The sequence below is a fragment of the Pinus tabuliformis genome, chromosome 8, assembly GCF_031772625.1.
Source record: "Pinus tabuliformis cultivar Carrire ecotype Pingquan chromosome 8, CPIR1, whole genome shotgun sequence".
Taxonomy (NCBI): Eukaryota; Viridiplantae; Streptophyta; class Pinopsida; order Pinales; family Pinaceae; genus Pinus; species Pinus tabuliformis.
The window spans coordinates 1,195,818,793-1,195,840,962 of record NC_142294.1 but is presented as its reverse complement, the minus strand read 5'-3'; the positions used below and the strand labels follow the sequence as shown (position 1 = coordinate 1,195,840,962).

Sequence of the window (22,170 nt, the reverse complement as noted above, 5' to 3'; positions counted from 1 at the left end):
ATTTAATATTGAAAGATGACAATTTTTTTATATAATTCTCATATTATTGTCATGTCATTAGAGTATAGATTGATATAATGAGAGTTGTACAAATTGTACACATATTACTTTTACATGTTTTTTTCAAATTTATATTTTTTAATTTATTTTTTTGTAAATTAAAAAATAAAACACATAAAAATTGTTTATTCAATACTTTACACCAATAATTGAAATTTTGAATTTAATTACAACTGTTTGTGTTTATTGTACATAGTAATTAATATATAATGCTATTTTTCAAATTATTTATATTTATTGTACATAGTAATTAGTGATATAATACATAGTAATTAATAATAAAGTACACAAAAGTCAATTCTTGCCATCATTACACAATGAGAAAGGAGACATTTCAACCAATCATATTTGAGATAAATAGAAATAAATTTTATTTAAAATAATAAATTTTATTTCATAATGTTAAACTTTAGATAGATTTAATTTTTTGTAGTCAAAAAAACCTAACAACAAGTCAATGAAAAATTGAATAAGTTATATTCTACCAACCACAAGTATAATAAATAAACAGCCTACAAATACTAAATAAAGTACCATATATAATTACAATATACATCATAAGAGAACATGATTTCTTGTTACAGTTGTCTCTTGGCAATGGAATTTCGCATTGGTGATTTACTGTAAATAATGTAACAGTATTCAATTATACAATATAGATGGAAGGATATAGAAAAAATATGGCAACATGTAATTGACTTCTTCATTATGCACAAAAGATAACCCTTCTCGTGGGGGGCTTCAAAGCAGGCTAAAGATAAAAAACGACATGTGAATTACATCCGATAGATAATGAAACTGAATGAATCAAGATCATGGATTTACACCCAAACCAAAAGCATTGTTCCAATCAGATTATTCTGTCATTGGGGAAGATGATTATGAGATAATCAAGCGAATGATTTTTCCAGAGTACGTGAAGGACTTTCTCGTCTCTTCCAAGCAACGGTTTTTCTCTTCCCGAGACCAGCCCTAAATGACATCAGAAGTTTAACCAAACAATGATATCCATTCCAGATGGCTTGCAGTAAAAACTCAACAGAAATTTATAAAGTAGTGTCTGACTCTTACCTCAGCAACTTTATTCAGCTTTTCCTTAACGTCCTTCAGCATTTTAACAAGATCTCCATCACACTTATAAAACTCAAGCTCTCTTCCGTCCAATATTTTTTTGGCAACCTTATAAACAGATCAATAAATTCTATTCAATGTACATAAAGCAATTTATAATAAAGACTTGAAATTCAATATCAATGTTCCTTTTTGCACACATTGCCACATGATTGGATTATATTTAATAGCAAAATAATAACACTTATAGGATACATTACAAGATGATTTGAAAATAGTCTAAGAAAGGCTTTAATCTCCCCTTGAAATCAAATATAATTTGATCACCAACAATAGATATTGAACCAGAGACCAATAACGCAAACAGGACCTAAGCAACTGCACAGTCACCTCTATTTTCCTATAATGATTCTGTTGATCCATACCTTGTAAACAGATCAATAAAATCTATTCAATGTACATAAAGCAAATTTGTAATAAAGGCTTAAAATTCAATATCGATGTTCTTTTTTGCACACATGATTAGATTATATTGAATAGCAAAACAATAACACTTATAGGATACATTACATGATTTAAAAATAGTCTAAGAAAGGCTTTACTCTCCCCTTGAAATCAAATATAATTTGATCACCAATAATAGATATTGAACCAGAGACCAACTACGCGAACAGGACCTAAGCGACTGCACAATCACCCTTTATTTTCCTGTGATGATTCTATTGATCCATACATCTTGCTTGGTTGCAATGATTTCTTAACTTAGGCAAAAAATGAATGACCTTTATTGCCAAGATAGGATATGCATGGATACTCTCAAGGACATTTTTTGTTTGTTGGATAGAAATCATGGCAAACCAAAGGTGAGGGAAGGTAGCTCAAGTAGCTAAGTGCTCCCTCTATAGAAGTGCTCACATATGATGGTTTTACACATCTTGGTATAAGACTACAATGCCTTTCATAAAGTAAATCCCAAGCCATAACACCTATCATTTGAAAGGGTAGGACTAGGAACTGTTCTTCCCCTTAGGGTTGGAAGCACCTAACAAGGTCACGTGATAACCCTCCCATACGTAAGTATGGGAACATGTATAAAATCATAAGCTAGTAAGGTATTTGAACATGATACTTGTGTGAAGTACTTTGATGACTTTGACATTAAATATGGTCCACCTTGATGCTTTTATGGTTCTTGTACCCATGATGTTCATCTTAATTGATTCTTTCAGTATGTGCTAGATGATTCTTCTAGGTGCAGCTAGGATCCCTTGAGGGATGATATGATGCTTCTCCAACAATTCAAAGATGGCATCCAATCACTTTGATGACGATGTAGAGCACTTTGACAAAGAATGTTGGACAACTTTTACGGAATGTTGAGCTTGAGCTTGGCTTGGTAAAGGTGATGAGACACTTCCCTAGCTTTAGGACCTTGAACACTAGCTTTCTAGGTTTGGCATTGTTTGGAGAACAGGTGTGCCCATGAGATGATATGATGACCCTAGGCTGGAACTGTACCTTCTTGATGAACATTCTTCCTCTCTAGATGATGATGAAGACTTGGGACCCCTTTGGAGGGGTTATTTCACCTTCTACTATGAAGACATCATGCCCTAGCTTGATGACATCACCCATGTGTTACATATGATGATGACATATGCCTTTTGGAGGGTGATGTTAAGGTTTAAGAGAGCAATTCTGGTGATAAGGCACCTTTTTGGTGATGGAGAGACATGACTTGTGGAATGAAACATGCATTTTGAGTCATCTTTTGCACCTTCCCATGAAGAAACATGACTTTTGGAGATGAAATCACCCTTTGGAGGGTATATTGCTCATATGTATGGGCTAACTGAGGCTTATTCTCATGTTATTTCATTATTTTGGCTATCTTTGGGGTTTGGGTTGATGACCTATCGACTTTGTATCATGCATTTCACATTTTTAGGGGCTTTTAGCCTAAATTAGGGGCAAATTGCTTGGTTACCCTAGTATAAATAAAGGAGCAATTAGTCTCTTGGATTCATTGTCACACTTGGATCACATATTTCACTTGATTAGTGATCCTTTTATCTTGTGCACTATGGAGGCCTAGTTGAGCAGCTTCTCTTAGATGGAATTCTAATGTGATGTGATCTCTTCTCATGGATGCTTATGGTGGATCTTGGATGTTGCATAGTAAAGTAAGTTAGCTTATTTTCTTTATCTTGGTATTATGTTCCAACGGATGAATGTTCTTGTGCTAAGTTAGTTTATTTGTTATTTGCTTCAATGTCCCTTGTTGAGCTAAGCCCTTCTTCCAAGTATCTAAGGAATAGGGATAGGATTTTTTTTCCATTAACCATCCAAAAATTGAAAACCTAAATCTCAAACCCTAGGGTAAGTTAGTTTATTTTCCCTAATTTGTTTGGACTTGGTATCAATAAGTTAGTTTATTTTCCCTAGTTTGTTTGGATGTAGTATCATTCCAAAGAAACCCTAGAATTTTTTTTCTAGACTCCAAATTCCCTAGATTGAGAAGGCACTAGTCAATTTCTCTTGTGGCATGCTTTTAAAGTGTACAAAATGTTTTTCTTTTTATTTCATGGTAAATTAGGACTAAGTTATAGCAAAATTTTACATTTTCAACATTTAATGACTTATTGATATATGTCCTAGCATTAGATATTGTGTAAAAGTGCATTAGAGAAGCAAAACTGAACTTTTTCAAGCATTTTTTAGCCATTTTCTATGACTGATGTCAATTTTTTTACTTCTTGTTATATACCTTATTAACCATCAAAATTGTTGTAATTTTGTCCCTAGTTTACTTTCTAATTTAGCCTTTATTTCACCTAGCTTATTTGTTAGTTTGTGCATCTCGGATAGGTGTTCTAGTCTCATATAGTGTCTAAGACTAAGGAATGCAGTGGATTATTTTTCTCTAATACCCAGAAAAAGTTTCTAAGGAAAATATCTTAATTAGAGTTAATTAGTTAGTTTAATTATTTTCCTAAGTTTAATTTAGGAAATGGCTTAATTAATCGAGATTAATTGAGACAAATCGATTTTCCTCTAGTGAATTTTAGAAAAGTCATGTGATGGGGTCAAGATGATCTTAACCATAAATTGAGATTAGATCATGATAGTTGATTTGTCAACAATAGTTTATAAGAGGAGATCGATGGGCATTTGGAGAACACATTCATGTGATAGATTTGTAGTGACAGCAAGGGCACAGGGATTGTGTGGAGGACACCAGCAGTTGAGATTAACAGTGATTGAAGATCGACTTGCTAAAGAAATTTCTTCACAACGATTTCTAGTTTCTTAGTGATAGACAGAGATTGAATTTATTTGCAAAGGTTGAGTTTCCCTAGCAGTGCGAGTTGGTTTAGAGATGTCGCGTTGTCAGAGCAAGAGAAAATTTGTTGAGTTTGCCAGTGGAGGTCAAATTTGCAGAAGAGACCCAGACTGTCACCCAATTTATTTCCCAACCTATGTGAGTCGCCAGTAGAGGTTGAGTTAGCCATGGTCGCACGTGAATCAGTGTAGGGTTCCAGAGGAGGGCCAAATTGAATAAGAGGGGCTTGTTACCCACCACCTTGTGAGTGATATCCATAGGAGAATTTTTTCTCCTAGATGGTCCTCAGCTGGCAGCTAGCAGCCCCTTGCAGCCCCCAGATAGCTCGATGTGCCATTATCTCTGCCAACTGAGCTAGCCATGTGGTCCTTCGCCCATCTGTTATGATTGTATGGTTGAAGGTGGGCATTCCAAACCTGAAGGTATGGCTTTTCATTGTGTATTTGGATATTTTTATTTACTTATCATGGATGTTTTGGGCATGGATTAGTTGGAAGAAAAGAGTTGGCTTGGTCTATACTCTCGTCTCCTCTGTCCAATTTGATGGTTAACCTTGTATCCTTGTCCCATGGGATCTCCTTTATTAGCTATTAGCTTTAGGGACGACAGTACATGGGAAACCTCGATTTTGATTGTGTGGTCCCACTTCCCGACACCATATACATCACCCCCCTTCCACTCATTACAACCCCATTCATCATATTTCCCATCTGGGTCCACATTTGTCCATTGGATCCACAAGGAATTAGCCTCCCCCTCCTGTTGTCCACACCTTAGATCAGGCTTGGAACGATGCCCCAGAGGTTGATGCAGCTAAAAAAAGAAAGGAAAAGCATAATTTGACCACTCTCAACAGGAAATGTATCATACAATGCAAAAGATGGTCAGGACATACAAATTTAGCACATGAGCAAAAGCCAAACATGAGCTCTACCCTTATCATTATGGCAATCACCCTGGTTCCTAGGGCCCCTCATATTGGCCCCTTACATCATTAAGGAACCCATGATTGTCCCAACCCCTGGTGGGCGATGAATTACCCCACCTTAAGGAGGTATTCACTGTTATATCCTACATATCATGCTCTCATCCCCTGGAGCTCTAAGTAGTCATAAAAGAAAAATCAAAGGCAAAAGGCATATGAAAAAGGGTGGAAAAACAAAGGTCGGGGTAACTCATGTACCACGATTGCTTCCTCCTGCATTCATACACCCAAGTGTGGGCTTACCAAATTATGTCTACCCTTGTATTGTGGCATGTGGCTTGGAGCCTTTCCCTAATGCCCCACTCCCTTCCAGCGTTATATCAAATGCCACCTACCATTTGATGGATGTACCATGGACGTGTTACCCCCTTACAGGCTGAAACCACCTAATAGCGTCCTGGGTTAACCTTCTTCTTGAACTTGGAGACACTTGTACATCCTAAAGCCCACTATGGAAGGGCATGCCACTATGAAGTGTCCATTTGGTTCCATGATTTGTAAGCTCTTTTACTCGATTGCGTTAATGATCTGTTGTACTGGAAGGCGAGGGGACGCATTGGATCTTTTATACAGGATTGTAAGTGGGTCTCCATTTGGGGTTTGGTCTCCCTATACGAGGTCCAAGCACTCCAGAGTGTCATATTGGCACTTGTAGGGTGAGTGTTGAGAGACATGCGCCTCCACCACAGTAGAGAGCAGATTGCCTCTTCATGGATCCCTCAGCACCATTCATTTATTGCTCGTGTTCCACCTTTGGATGAGGATGATGCACCTGGACCACCATGCCTAACCGACTTCACACTTGCACCACAAACTTGGTAGATGTTCTAGGGCCCAGATGAGGATGTGTCTCACCATGGGAGATAAAGGGAGGGCTCATGTCATCATTCTAGCCCTCAAAGATGGTATACAGGCATTATTGATCCATTTCGAGACTCATGAGGATGTCATTGTGCCCCCACACCCACTTGGGGACACCACATGTGATTTGCTTGGATATCAAGGGGCCACCACATTGATCACTATATTTGGAGCCTATTCTCTCACCTTGGCACATTTTGAACTACACTAGGCTTCTTGAAAGGCCCAACGACTCATTGTATCTATTAGTTTTCCCTCTTGAGAGGCTTATCCTTGTATTATGGATCTATCTTTGTGGGTTTCTCACCAAGCCATGTCATTATTGTACATTATTTTATTATTTGGGACTTAATTAGGCCTAAATAGGCAAATTGAACCCCTTAGGGAGGATATAAATTTTGAGAGCTCATTTGAATCTCATCATCACGATTCATCACTTGAATTTGGATCATTTGTTTCTTTTGGGAATTTCACTAGGCCTTTTGATGGACGAATTGGAGATTTAATGCATTTCGATATTTGGAAGAGCTTAATTTCTTGACTTGGAGCTTCGATTTTCTTGCATCTTGATGATTGGAATAATTTTGCTATACTTGTGAGTACTTTTCATGTTTATCTTGTAATTTTGTCTTATGAAATAATTATGAAATATTTTCGTTCATGAAGCTCGTGTAGCTGCTCTTTGGCTTATGCAAAGTTGCTAATTTGTCTTTGTGAGGGATTTTTCATGTGATTATTGTGAAGTACGGTAAATTATTGTCCAAAGGGTACATGATTTTTCATGATTTGCCTTGATAAGTCATCAAATTGCAACATAAAGAAGTATAAATTTCCTTTATAACCTAGTTGTTGCTAAGGCCATACGAAGTTGCTGGGGAACTCCTTGGTTGAAAGTAAGCCTATCTAAGCATTGATTTCTTTAGACTCCATTCTCCCAATTGGATAGGCACTGGTCTAGTCCTAAGGTGATCACAAAAGAATATTCTTCTCACCTCTCTTCCCCTTTTCTAAGCCCTAACCTACTAGGCCTGCTAGGGCATCATCAAAAAATCATTTCTAGCCATTGAAAATCCTTGAAACTTGGTCAATTATTGTGTTGGGGTCTTGAGAGGTCCTCCAAATTTGAGGTCAATCCCATGGTGGAATCTCAAGATACTTCAAGCCCTAACTTGAAGACCGTTCTCCTCCCTAGGCCCCCTTTGGTTAGTGGTTTCATTAGGATCATTGCACTCAAATTCCAAGAGAAATTCAATTCCTTTGATCTTACTCTCCTCCCTAACTTGGTCAAGACCATCAATTTGTGGCTTGAATCCAAATCCTTGACCTTTTTTAGGCCCACTTGAGCTTCTTTGTTGTCCCACTACCTTATAACTTCAATTTCACCAAGATCACTTAGGAACCCTATTATTCTAGGATTCCTTGATCTTTGCCACCTCTTTTCAAATAATACTCCTTAAACCCTAGGTCTAGGTATCCTCTTAGTCCTTCTAAGAGAGGCATCCATATTGCTTTTATAGCAAGTAAGCTCATTATCTAAGCCCCTTTTGTGAATAGGCTTTAGGAATCACTCTACATCCTATCATTGATCCATCTATCCTAGTGATTCCTCTCATACCAAAACTCCTCCTGTCGGTGAAAGTCTGTAAAGAGCAGGGAGCTTTAGCTGAGGTGATTGTGGGTTATCACTCCATAGTTTCCACTTGACCTAGTAGTTACTCTATAGGCTCCCCTCCTAGGACCCTTGCTAGTTTGAGCGGTAACAGGGCTGAGTTGCTTCCAGGAGGTTAGATCGACTAGTAGAAGTGAATAAAATAATTTCTCAAAGGTTTTCTAACTTACGACAAACAGTTGTAATATTTTTAAATTACAAATTTGCTGAAGAATAATAAAATACTCATCTACAAAATTGGTTTTCCCCACATGGGGGTTTTTCTAGGGACATTTGTCTAAAATATCGATGTTCATTATTTAGTGTTTTACTCTGTATTTGTCGCATATAAATTGCAAAAGACAAATAATCTATTTAGATAGGTGAATAGATGTGAAAATTCGGAAACCCCGAATCCTATTGCAGCAACTGATAATATTTCTTCCATTTGTTAAATTAATTGAACAAATTATTTGCAGTTTTCTACAACAAATATCGAACATATACATTGCAGCCTTCACAAAATAAATACTGCGGAAGAAATAAAAACACCGAAAGAATAGATGCACACACAATAATACAATGTTATTTTCGGACTAATGTCCTCAGAAAAACCCAACTTGGGAAAATCAGTGCAGCAGCTGAGGGTTTTATTATTATGCAGTAGTAAATCCGAGTACAAATCTATGGAAGCTCAAATCTATCTTTCCATACAGAGAAATAACTGACATTAGATCTAGTGAGAAAACTCTCACTCCCACCGGTGACCCGACCCAAACCTTGGCTCAAGATGAGCTGCCCCTTGTTGCCTTTGTGTCAACCTATGCAGATCTGCGTCCCACAACTCAGACCAACGTCTCTCTCGCTAATTGATCAGTTTTTATCTGAAAAATTGATCTTCCTGGCCTTTGGGTTCCCACTCCGGCTTCTGGCACTGAATTTCGACTTCTCCTCAGCAAAATACGAATCTCTCTCTCAAGCTCTGCACTGCCTCTTTGTGGCACTCACTGCCTCTCTACTATGCACTCATCGGACTGGAGAAACTTCCTTCCAACGTTACTATCCCTGCCCCTCTCTCACTGCTTTGACTTTACTAAATCACCTCCGGCAAGTCACAGTTGCTACTCTGGAAATCGATTTCCCAGCAAAATCGAATTTCTGGTGGCCTCAAGTGTGTTCTCCAACCCCCATCAAATTTCTTCTTATAATCTCTCATTGAGGCTTCAACGACCAAGATAAAAACATAATCGATGGTTAAGATTAACTAGAACTTGATCCATGTTTTTTTCTAGAAGATTTCACCATGACTTAATTAATACCCTTTAATTAATCAGTTTTCCTAAGTTTAGACTTAGGCACCATTAAAGAAAGATTAATTATTTTAATTAAGTCATCTCTAGGTGCAATTTCCAAAAACGATTTCTGGGTTTTGTAGAATACATGTATTATAGCCTCTCCACCAATTTTGTAGCTAGAACACAACCGATGCTACAAAAATCAACAATAATAACCATTTAACTGCAACAGTGTTAAAAATTACACATGGTATTAGAGCAGATTTGAGGGTAGAAGAAGGATTTGTGCAGGCACAAGAAGAGAAAAGCAAGGGTTTATAAAACCCAATCTATATTCTTCAGATTTATTTGGGTTTCACTATTTATTTGAGGGTTTAAAAAATGGCCTCAGTGGGTTTGAGAGATCAAGACAGATTGGTTGGAGCCTCAAATTTTGGTGTTTGGAAAGCCATAATTTCTTTAGTGTTGGAAAAAAATGGTCTCAAGGAGTATGTGAAGAGTGTGATAGTCGTACCAAAGGATCCAACACAGCTCACAACATATAAGAAGGAAGATGCCAAAGTTAGGAGGATAATCCTTTATGGAGTCAAGGACCATATAGTGCTTCATATCGCAGAGTTAGACACAACAAAGATGTGGGATGTTGTTATGAATCTGTACCAAAATGCTACCACAAAAAGGAAGTAGATTCTCAAGGAAAAGATGAGGAATAACAAGATGAATAAAGGTGAATACGTTGTTTCCTACCTCACCAGACTTAGGCTTCTCAGGGACGAGTTAGTTGCAGTTGGAGATAAACGAGATGATGATGAGCTAGTGCAAGTAGGCCTGAATGGGTTTAAGAAGCAAGGGGATGTCTTCATTCAAGTCGTTATTGGACGAAACACCTTACCAAGTTGGGATCAATTATGGAGCGATTTCACTCAAGAGGAACTTAGACTAAGCCTTGCCAATGATATCAACAGTAAGACTCAAAAGAGTGAGGAGAAATAGGAAAATGTGGCCCTAGTAAGAAAAGGGAAAGCGAAGAAGGGATCTAGCAAAGGACTAAACCCAAAAGGTGAGAAGAATAAGGACCTTTCAAAGGTCAAGTGTTATGGCTATCACGAGTTCGACCATCATGTTAGCAATTGTTTGCAGAGAAAGAAGATTGAGAAGAAGGGAAAGAAGTAGACAACAACTTCAGCAAGTACAAATGAGCTCTCCAGCAGGATGGAATAGGAACTCACACTTATAGCTTTCCTATCTAGCTCGACCTCACAGGGTGTTTGGTATATAGCTATGTTGCATCAGCTTTGGGGACAAGGGGACAAGTTTCTGGAATAGCCAAAGTGCACCCCCAAATTTTCAAGGGACGGCAGGTTGGGGATGACAATTTTACATATTTAAAAATTAAAAAAATAATAAATATTTTTAAAAATAAATAAATTATGGAATGTCCCTAAATTATTTTGTTACAAGTTTCATTTCCCCCAATTTTGGATAATTTTGGTGACTGTCGAACTCATCCAATTTTGGATAATTTTGGTGACCATGGAACTCATCCAAATTTTTACTTAAGGACTTGGGGGAGAAAGAAGGCCGAATTGTTTGGTTGGTGGAATGTGGGGGCCACCCACATAGGAAAAACGCACTTGGCTAAGTGTGGAGTTCGAATAGCCTTGGAGGGAAAATCAAAAGGCAAAGAGGGGCCCACAGGGAGAGGAAGGTCAACAAAATTATAAATAGGAGAAGCTCATCTTCACAAAGGGTCTTTTGTCTATTCAACTCACTTTTGTTGCTCGAGTTGCTTAGTCGGGTCACTTGCTGTTTAGCATGAGTTTTCCAAGTGGAGAGCTCATCCTTTCTTCGGGGGACTTCGAGTGCCACCCTAGGAAGGCCAAATCGTACCACCTTGGAGGAGAACCGAAGGGAATTCAAAGCGTATAGCTTAGCTTGCTCAGCGAATGCGTGTTTCAGGAGGACGCGGGAAGGGAGTATGCAGTAGTTGTTTCAGGGGTCTTCCGGGCAGCAATTGTCAGGAGATTTTTGGCATTGGATATTTAGGGGAACATCAACATTTTGGAGAAGTTTCAGAGCAGGGAATTGTTGCTAGTGTGCAGCACGATTTGCAGCTATCTTGGCCAGTGCTAAGGCTTTTTTCTGGTCACATCTGGGAGCTTGAGAGAAGGAGTTGAGAGCTGGAGATTACTGGGAGAAAAAAGGGAAATCTTGGGGGAGAGCATCGCAGCCATTTGGTGTGTTTTGGGGAGAATTTGCAGTGAGTTACAGGCAGACCAAATTTTACAACAGTTGGTGGAGGGCGTGGTATTTGGGGGCCGAATTTCGGGGGTCAAAACCAAGCCAAAATCTTTCTGGGTTTTGGTGGGTATTAGTTGAGGAGCTTGAGGCTAATTTTGCAAAATTTCCTGAGCACTGGAGGTGGGGTTTCTAGCAGTTCCTTTCCAGCATAGAGTGCAGATTTCTGGGCAATGCAAAGCATCATTTGAGCAATTGTTTCTAGCACATTGGGCTTGTATTTTGTCACCTAGGCTTTGTCACCACTGCCATTGAGGCAAGCCTAGGTGCACTCCTTCCACATATTTGTACCTTGCTCCAATTGATTAATAAAATGGCTCAACTGGTTATTATTTCTGGAGTGTATTTGAGTGTTTACTGAATGTTTGAAATTTTTGGTGTTGTATTTGTCATTTGCTTTGCATATCACTGTTTTTCCTAGTTTGGATTATTACAAATTCACAATATTGAATATGCATATGCCATAAACATGAATGATAAGTAGAACACATTGAAATAAACACTAACTAGTTAAGAAATTTGAAATTCATCTTAGTAATTATAAAACCAAAAACACAATTGGCAGATGTTGAAATGTCTAATAAGTAATAACTTAGTACATTAAGATTATATATTCGAAGGAAAAGCATTAATGATAGTCCAAAATAAGTTTAATACATATTGTGAGTGCCAAATGGAAAATGCATCATAATAACACAAAATGGAGCCCCTGATTCAATGGCCATACTATCATGAAGGATAAAGCCACTCATAAATTTAGATCGTCTACGTTGATGTTGTCCAAAAATGCTTGAGCCTCACTTCCTTCTCCCTCATCATCATCAATGCACTACAACTGCAACTCAATGTCATCTAATGGTACATTTACCAATCCTGCTTGGAGAGATGGATCATCCACCTCATCATCAATCTGGGAAGGATCCTCAAGATCCACATCCCACCATGATGTTGGTCCCTGTAAATACTTTGGTGCTTTCCTTATAAGAAGGTGAAGACTACTATGCACATAAACTAGTTTTTTCGCTCTCTTAGAGGTAAGCTTGTTCCTCTAAATAGAGTAGATAAAACTATATGTAGACCAGTTCCTTTCTGTAGTTGAGGAACTAGCAACTTGAGAGAGTAAACGCATAGATAGAGTGTGTATTTTTGGAACTTTGTCCCCATCCATCCTCCACCATCCACTAGGATGGGTCATTTGACCACGCAATGCCCTCAGAAGAAGGGCAAAGAAGAGAAGTCTAACTCAAAGGCTACTCCAGCGCAAGCTGACAAGAGGACGATGAAGATTGCGCCATGAGTGCTCATGCACCTCTAGAGAGGAGGTGGAGCGATATTGAGTTATAGTCGGGAGGACTACAGAAGGGGCAAGATCCTTGAGGTGCCCAAACTCTTGGATCACACAGGACTACGGGAGCCCTTAATGACAGTAGCAAAATGACGGGAGTCAGTTGGTGCAAGGGATGATAGAGCAACAGTGGTAGAGCTAGAGTGCCAAAGTCTGAAGCAACGCAGTAGAGTGTTGCAGCAATGCGAAAGGCACAGAGCAGATACAACAACAGCGCAGTAGCATCAGAGGGTCAGCACAGATTAGCCACAGAGGTAGCTTCAATGTCAAGGGGCATCCAGACTGACCAGCATGTCAGCTTTTGGCTGACTTTTCAATTGCTTACTTCTCAGCAACTGAGTTGCAGTGCAACAGTTAGCAGTGGCGGTGCTATGGGCAGCATGATGCAGCATTTTGAGAGGGAGTTGCAGTACAAATCAATGTTGCGAAAATCGCAATTTAATCGCGATTTTTTTGCTGAAACAATTAAATCAATGATTTTTTCATTTTAAAAAAATTGCGATTTAATCCTGATTTTTTAAAAAAATCTTGATTTTTGTTATTTTTTTTTTATTTTATATTTTGCAGATTTTTACCGATTTTATCCCGATTTTTACAATTTTTTCTGCTTTCAAACCCTCGCCGATTTAACCCCGATCGCGATTTTCGCAACATTGCTACAGATGCAGCAGTGACAGTAGCAGTGTCATGGGCAGCAGTACAAATTGCAGCAGCGTAGTGGATGAGGGCAGCAGGCCGAGCATTAGCAGCGCAGTGGATGAGGGCAGCAGGCCAAGCATTAGCAGCACAGAGGACCGATGTCACGAATCAATGTGATACTTCTGTTGGGAAGTATTGCTAGAGCACATTCCTCGCTAAGAGGGAGTGTTGATTTTTGGGTAACATCGGATGTGCTCTAGCTCAGAAATTTTGTGGAGGGGCTAGAACGCATGAGGTCTCCAAGACCCAGAAATTGTTTGGTGCAATTCCACCCAGATTGTATTTTATGAAAATAATTATTATTTTTAATGGGGTTCCTAAGTCTAAACTTAGGAAAATTAAAATATTAATGGGTATTAATGAAAATGTGGGTGAGAAGCTTCTAAGAGACGAAGATCAAGTCTAATTTAATCTTAGTCGTTGATTAGAGATTAGATCACAACCGTTGATTTCTCAACAAGAAAAGTATAAAAGGAGGCTTGGGGTTAGTTAGAGAACACACAGAGGGAGAGCAGGAAGGGCAGTTCGGCAGAGGGACTTTAGTCCAAGGCCGAGAATACATAACAGAGAGGTAGCACAGCACTAGGGAGAGATAATGCAACTCCAGAAGGGTGACATAGAGGCTAGAGGAGTTGACGCAGTCACTTAGAGGCAACGTTGGGGTTTATGTGAGGCAGATCAAGCAGTAGTCTAGCAGATCGATTTCTGAGCCGGGAAGGCTCACTGGGAGGGTGACGCAACTCCTAGAGGAGGTGACGCAGCTCCAACGCAGAGCTTGGAGCAGCCATCGTTGCACAGCACTGGGGACAACGCAATCGCCTGTGAGGTTTGTTCATCCAGTTGCTGGATTCACCAAAATATTTGTCTTCGGATAAAGGTACTTTTGTCGGGTTTATTCTCTATTGGGTGAGTCGGATTTGGCACCCTAGTTGTATTCAGAAATCTGCTTAATAATAAAACCCTCATATCTGTTTCACTAGTTTTCCCACATTGGGTTTTTCCATGGACGTTTAGTCCAAAAATAAGTGTGTCCTTTGTGTGGTTGTCTCATTTATTTTTCAGTACTTGATCTGTATATTGGTATAGGCTGTAGCGTATTTGTATTAATATTTTCTGAATATTTTTGAAACTAACTTGAAGAACACAAGTAGGTAATGCAAATCAGTTTACTGCAGTAGGATTTCTGGTTGTTAGATTCAGAAATGTTCACAACTGCTGCATAATAATATAAAACCCTCAATTGTTGCACCGGTTTTCCCAAGTTGTGTTTTTTCAAGGACATTTGTCCAAAAATAACTGTGCTAAATTTTTATGTGTGTGCTCTATTATTTTCTCAGTTTCCAGTGCTATTTTCTTCCGTAGTTTATTTGTGAAGGTAGCAGTGTGAATTATTTGGTATTTGTCATAGCAAATAAATTGTTAAATTAATTAACAATTAGAAAAATAGTTTTCAGTCGCTGTAATGGGATTTCAGACTTGAAATTTCGACATGGTATCGAAGCGTGATTGATCAAACGGGGAAGCTTAGAAGCGGAGTCAGAAATTCATTGTTCAGAGGGAGCAGCAAGACGAATTTCTAGGCGTTACGCAGTGCTTAGCCAAGCAGTTCGAATTGTTGGGCAAACGTTCGATTTTCAGTTGCAAGTTGGCAGAAAACTCGAGTTGCCTGGAATAGTGATTCCAGTAGGCAGAGGGAGCAGCAGCAACTCAGATTTTCGCTAAGCAGATTCCTTGGTTGGAGTTTTGCAGCAGCAGAACCAACATTGGGTGGAAGAGAAAAGCACACACATCAAAGTGAAAATTTCTCATAGGGGACTTCTAGCTTTTAGAAGTTTGATTTTTCTAGTTGCAGATTCGCAGTAGCTATGGGCAAATCCTCTCACTCCATAAGGGAGTGCGAGTAGCATATCCAGCAACCAAGTAGAGGGAAAGAGGGAGCTTTCGACTAGATCAGAGCTGGTTGTACAAGATTCCCAAAGCAATCCGTGCGAGTTAGCCAAATTACAGAGCTATACAGCAGTGTGACTTCCTCTTGCCAGAAATAAGAGTCGAAGGAAGTGGGAGTTGCAAAGCGAAGGGTCCAGCTAGGGACTAGGCTTGAAAGGAGATAGTTGGGCACCAGATCCAAGAGGAGGAGTATGAAACTCAAGTATGCCAGATGGGCACGGTCTAGAGTAGTTGCAACAAGGAGACCACCCAAACTAGTTCCAGATTGTTGCAATGGGACCATCGCCTTTGCTATAGGAGCCCACAATATCATAGTAGCAGGTCCAGTCTCAGCAGACGCAATCTATCATTAGACAATTGCAAATCTAGTTGCATTCAGTACCCGGGAGATAGTTGGAGAGCTAGATGCAGTGACACAGGCACTGTGAATTGCCCAGTTGCAGTATGCAAGTTCAATTCCAGCCATAAGATTCCCAGCGCAAAGCTATGCAGTCTAGTTTCCAGTTCAGGAGGACAATGTGAGTTGCCAGGAAGGAGTAGCCAGATTTCTCATAGGGAGATTGAGACTCAGAGGGAGTCTAGTTTCAGGGGGGCAGCCATATGGAAGCTAGTACTTCAAGATCTAGGGAGATCAAACTCATTATTGCAGTAGTTGCAGCAGTAGTGCGGAAGCATCAGTAGAGCAGTAGCAGCAACAATATGAGTAGATCAGATTTTGCGATGTTTGCAGCTATACCTCCAAGATAGATATGGGGCGATCTAGAGTTGTAATCCCAGAGCAGCGCAGACATGGGCAGGATCCTTGAGGTGTCCCCATGGATAATTACCTTGCTACGGGTAGCAGGATCAGTGTCAATGATGTAGTCAGGTTACAAAGTGACAGATGCAGACTAGTAGCAGTTAGGTACAGAGGAGCGCATTGCAGAATGGCATGGTGGTAGAGTCAGCAACAGCGCAAATTCCTTGGTAGACAGTGCAGTAGCTAATAGCAGTCAAGACTCAGAAGACAGATGCATCATACTGAGCACAGTTGATTTATTATTTCAGATGCTTCTCAGTTGCAGTTGTCACAGTTGTAACAGCAATAGATGAGAGGGAGTTGCAACGCAAATGCAAAGTTGGCAGCAATATGGCAGTGTCAGCAGCAACACAGATGCAACATTAGAGTTACGTAATGGTTGGTGGGCAATGGCAGTCAATCACAGTGGCCAGGCATCAGCAGCGTGACAGAGGATGATACAAAGACAGGGTGTTGCAGCACTACGACACTAAAACACCTTCCTCACTAAGAGGGAGTGTTAGTTTTTGTAGCATCGAAGGTGTTCTAGTCTCAAAACTTTGTAGAGAGGCTAAAATACAGGAGTTCATAACCTAGAAATCGTTTATGAAAATTCCACCTAGAAGTGTCTCAATTAGATTATTAGCTCATTTTTTAATTATTTCCTAAGTCTAAACTTAGGGAAAGGGATTAATTAATCATAATTAATTGAGATAAGGTGTGAATCATCTAGAAACTTACACGGATCGACAGGAAATTAATTTGGTTCCTTGATTAAGTTTTAATCTTGGTCGTTGTGCTCCAACAAAGGATTATAAGAAGTCGATGGGTAGATGGAGAAAACACTTGTGAGAACCACAGAGTTCGATTTCCTTAGAGAGTTCAATTTTCCTGAGAGCCAGCAGTGCTGGGAGAGTTCAAGCTTCAGTAAGGAAGTAGAGATAGAGGGGCAGAGACAGTGAGGACAACAGAAGCTTTCCAGATCCGACAAGTGCATTTGCAGAGAGGCAGAGATAGCCATAGTGAGGCTGACGCAGGGGCTATGCAGAAGCCTCTAGAGGCAATTTGATTTTGCTAAAGAGAAGCCGAGTTTCAGTTCTAGAGGTTAGGAAAGGGTTCTAGAAGGTCAGAGAGATAGTTTCTCAGCCAGTGGCAGACATAATGGCTACAGGAGCAGTTGATTCAACTTGTGCGTGGGAAGAGATTGCACAAGGGTGACGCAGGTCTATGCATACCAGTTTGGATGGCTCACTTGGCGCTGTAGTCAGAGTTGCCTGTGACGTGAGGAAAATGTGAAAATTTGGTATGCCCAAATTTCTACTACAACAACTGATTAAGTATCTTCTATTTGTTAAATTATTGAACAAATTATTTACTGCATCCTACAGTAAATACCGAAACTAATACACTGCAACCTTCACCAATTAAATTAAATGCGGAAACAAGAAACTGAGCAAGAAAGAAATACACAACACATGACATCGTTATTTTTGGACAAATGTCCCCGGAAAAACCTAATCCGGGAAAACCGATGCAGCAACTAAGGGTTTGTATTTTTAAGTAGTAGTTTTCTTAATACAATCCTTCTATGCCTTACTGGTTATCCAATACAGAGAATCTGACTGACAGAGAGATGAGTGAGATATACCTCACGCTATCATTGGCGATCCAACACTGATCTAGGCCATGAAAGGTTGGCCCCACGCTGGTTCTACAAAGCTACTGCGTCAGCCTACGCAGTTCTATGTCAACCTCTCCGGGGATCTGTTTCACCTCTTCCCAGATCTCCTACTATTTGGAGTTTCATTCCTTTGTCTCTTCGGTCTCACACCCCGGCTTCTGGGTTATGACCTCGACTTCCCATCTGAATTTTGGACTCTCTCTAAAGCTCTGTGTTGCCTTTGTGTGAGCTTACGCTGCCTAGCGTGGCCTCTGTGTTGCCACTTCTGGATCTCTCTCTGCCTCCTCTGCGATGTATTCCCGGATCAATAAACTCTCCAACCGGAACTATCCTTGCCCTTCACTGCAAGAAATCACTTCGATCTTCTCTCTAGCAACTGTTGTGTTGCCCTCTCTGAGAAATTCGATCTCTTGATCTCTCTCTGATGTGTTTTCGAAATGCCCATCGAAGTCCTTATAATGCTTCAGTTGAGTAATCAACGGCCCAGATTAGATTCTAATCAATGGCTCAGATCATTTGTACTTGATCTTTGTCTTCTTCTAGAAGTTTCACCCTTAGTTTGATTAATATCCATTACTTATATTAATTTCCTGACTTTAGGCTTAGGCATTCATTAAAAATAATTAATTGTATTAATAAAACTCTCTCCGGGTGGAATTTCCCAAAATGATTTCTGGGTATTGTGAAATACATGTGTCCTAGCCTCCCTGCAAATTTTGAGTCTAAGAGCACATCTGATGCTACCAGAAATCAACACTTCCTCCTAGCGAGGAATGTGCTCTAGTAATGCAACCTGCTGAAGCATCACCCAGACTCTGTAGCGTCTCCCTCTGCGCTGTTGATTTTTGACATCACTGCCCACCACCTACTACGTAAATGCTACATTTGTACTATTGCTGATTTTGCCACTACCAACACTGTATCTGTACTGCAACCCTCATAAGTTTTGCATATGTGTTGTTGCTGGCACTGCCACTGCCAACACTGCATCTGCACTGCAACCTTCTCCAATTGTTGTTGCTACTGCATCAGCAACGGAAAAAGCATCCAAAATTATTGAACAGGTGTTCAACATGACTCATCTGTTGTTGGAGTTTTGCTTGTTGCTAGTCTCTGCGTTGACCCTCTAAAGCCTCTGCGTTGCTGCTGACTCTGCACTGCGCCAACTGCACTATTGCCAACTCTGCTCTGTGTTGCTTAGTCTTAGGTGCTCCTAGCCACTGCAACTATCACTCCAACATTCCTTTGCATCAGTTGATCCTGGTCCATCCTTCTACTTTTGGTTTGTGCTCCCGTAGCAAGGTATTGATCCAAGAGGTGGACTCCTCAAGGATCCTGTCCATCTGTAGTTCTTTCAAACTATAGTACTAGATCACCCCACCTCTCCCCTAGAGGTATCTGGGTAACCATGGCAAACTCCTCGATCTTTGCGGATGCAGCCTTCAAATCATGCTTCTCGTCCTTGTCCTTCTTCTTGAGAGGACATTGTGTAGCATAGTGACCAAATTCACCACACCGGAAGCACTTGATCTTCGAAACATCTTTCTTCTTCTATCGCTGCCCCTTAGATGCAAGGGTTGCATTATCTTCCTCCTCCTTGGGCTTCATCCCACTGTTGTTGTTGCTATCAAGTTTGCACTTGACTAACTCTTTCCTCATCTCCTCCTGCTGAAGAGCGGCCCACATCCCTTCCCAATCTCGCAATCTCTCTCTGCCCAGAATGCTCTGGACAAATACTTACCATTCTTCTAAAACATAATTCAAGGCCAGCCTCACCATCTCAGTAGGCTGAGGTGTGTGGAAATTCCGCAAACCGAAATCCCTACTGCAGCAACTAATTAAACTTCTCCTATGTGTTAATTACTGAAACAAATTATTCACTGCTTCCTAGAGCAAATATTGGAGCTAATACACTGCAGCCTACATCAATTAAATTATATGCTGAAACAAGAAACTGAACAATAGAGAGATACACACAAATGACACAGTTGTTTTTTGGACAAATGTCCCCGGAAAACCCCAATGCGGGAAAACCGATGCAGTCGCTCTAAGGGTTTTATTATTATGCAGTAGTTTTCTTAATACAACTCTGGATGCCCTTCCAGCAATCCAGTTACAGAGAAATACAACTGGCAGAAGAAATTTGTGAGATCACCTCACTCTAGCTAGCTGATCTGGCAACTGAACCAACGTGTCCTCGGCTATTTTTGCACTACCCTTGCGTGGGCCCTGTGTCAACCTCTAAGGCTTTGCGTCTGCTCAATTGGGAATCGATTTGCCTTCTGGAGCAGTTTCCAGCACTCCCAGCTCAAAAATGTCAACTCCCTCAGCAAATTCAGACTTCTACTTGGAGAACTATGTTGCTTCTGCATGAGCCCTTTTGGCTCAGTGTCAACCCCTCCTAGGTCTTGCGATGCCTCCTTCTGGTGCCTCTGCCTCTCTGCTACGTATCTTGGGCTCTAGAGAAGATACTCCAACCCAACTATCCTTGCTCCTCACTGCACAAGCTCACCATCGATATTCTCTCAGCAGCTTCTCCGCTTCAGAAAATCGAACTTCTGAACTCTCTTTGTGTGTCTTTCCAAATGGCCCTCAAGCCTCCTTAAATAATCTTCTCATTGGCATTCAATGGCCCAAAATAGAAGCTAATCAATGGCTAAGATCATTTCTGCTTGATCCTCATCTTCTTTTAGAAGTTACACCCACAATTTATATTAATACCCTTTAATTATTTTATTTTCTTAAGTTTAGACTTAGGGTCCCATTAAAAATAATTAATTATTTTAATAAAATTGTTTCTGGGTGGGATTTCCCAAAACGCTTTCTAGGTTCTTTATAATACATGTGCCCAAGCCCCCCTGCAAAATTTGAGACATAGAGCACATCCAATGCTACCAGAAATCAACAAGGTGTTGACCCCACGACTGCCAACGAGTCTCAGATTTCATGAAGCTTCGTTAGGAACGGATCAATGCCTTCTCCCTTCTGCATCTGCGTGGATCTTATCTTCTGCTCCAAGTACATCTTCCGCTGCTTGGAAGATCCTTCGTATAGCGTAGCCAATGCTTCCCACATCTGCGATGCAGTATCCTTGTCGGCAATGTGACACACTATGTGATCTCTCACTCCATCGAGGACCAATCGTGTAATGTTCCTAAATAGGAATATAAGTGATATACAAAGCATGCAAACAATCCAGCAATCAGAAAAACGAAATAGACATCAAGCACCTATGAAAATGCTAGAAATAGAGAACTACTGAGAATTTGCACTGTCTTCTGACTTCGAAGGGCTGGAACCACTGCTTCCCGTGATCAAAAAATTATGAGATTTCAGCTCCTTGCTCCTTGGCCTAAACCCAGCAAAACCAAAGAAGGGTTTGAGATGGTTCAGACTTCTAAAATTCAACCCCCAGGAGCCCAACCTCAACTGCAACTGCAAAACTCGACCTGCTGGAATGAGGTTGTAAATCATCCTGAAAAGTACCCCAAAACTCTCAGATGATCCCTCCTACAAATCTCCTTCCTTCTCGGGTGTGTTTCCGGGTTGTAGCTCTTCCCCTCAAGACCACGAAATTGCTGAACTGGCCCTCTGCGCTGTCCTCGAAGCCTGGAATTCGAACTGCTGGGTTGTTGGCTTCTCTGACCCCAAAACTCTTTCTAGATGCTGGGTCAATAATGTCCTTCAAGTTCCTTGGCTCCTCCAGCTAATGGTTGACCCAAGGTGGCTTGATCTCCCTCTGCGTGTTCTCACTACTGGCCCAGAAATACGCACTCCATGAAGATAGTTGAGTGACTGTGCTGTAGATACTCCCCAAAATCCCTGAAAATGTTGTGGAACTACCTTCCTAGGGTGGCACTCGAAGTCCCCCGAAGATAAGGTTGAATCTCCCACTTGAGAGATTCGTGGTTGAACAGTCAGTTGACTCGGCTAAGCAGCTCAAGCAAACAATCAAGTAAATTCGATGTATAAGGATGAATGAATGACCAAGTGAGAGCCTCCTTCTCCTTATGACTCCGTGGGCCTTCCTTTGCCTCATGTGGGCCCCTCCAATTACCTATTTGAATTCCCTCCAAGCCATTCGAATGGCCTAGTTCGAATTCCCGCGTGGATGGCTCCCACCTTCCACTAGCAATCTAATTTGGCTGAAATTTCTCCT

General features: G+C 40.4%; 1 protein-coding gene across 2 annotated transcripts in view; it reads right to left on the bottom strand.

Annotated features, from left to right (window-relative positions):
• Positions 1-579: 579 nt before the first annotated feature.
• The window catches only part of LOC149239663 (heme oxygenase 1, chloroplastic-like), a 122,042-nt gene continuing 100,451 nt past the window's right edge, over positions 580-22,170 (bottom strand). For both annotated transcript variants that reach the window (XM_089373472.1, XM_089373471.1), the window contains exons 3-4: positions 1,132-1,239; positions 580-1,032 (exon numbers count right to left, since the gene is read on the bottom strand). In XM_089373472.1, coding sequence (XP_089229598.1) covers positions 940-1,032; positions 1,132-1,239 — 201 coding nt within the window. In that variant the 3' untranslated portion in view covers positions 580-939. The remainder of the gene's footprint in view (positions 1,033-1,131; positions 1,240-22,170) is intronic.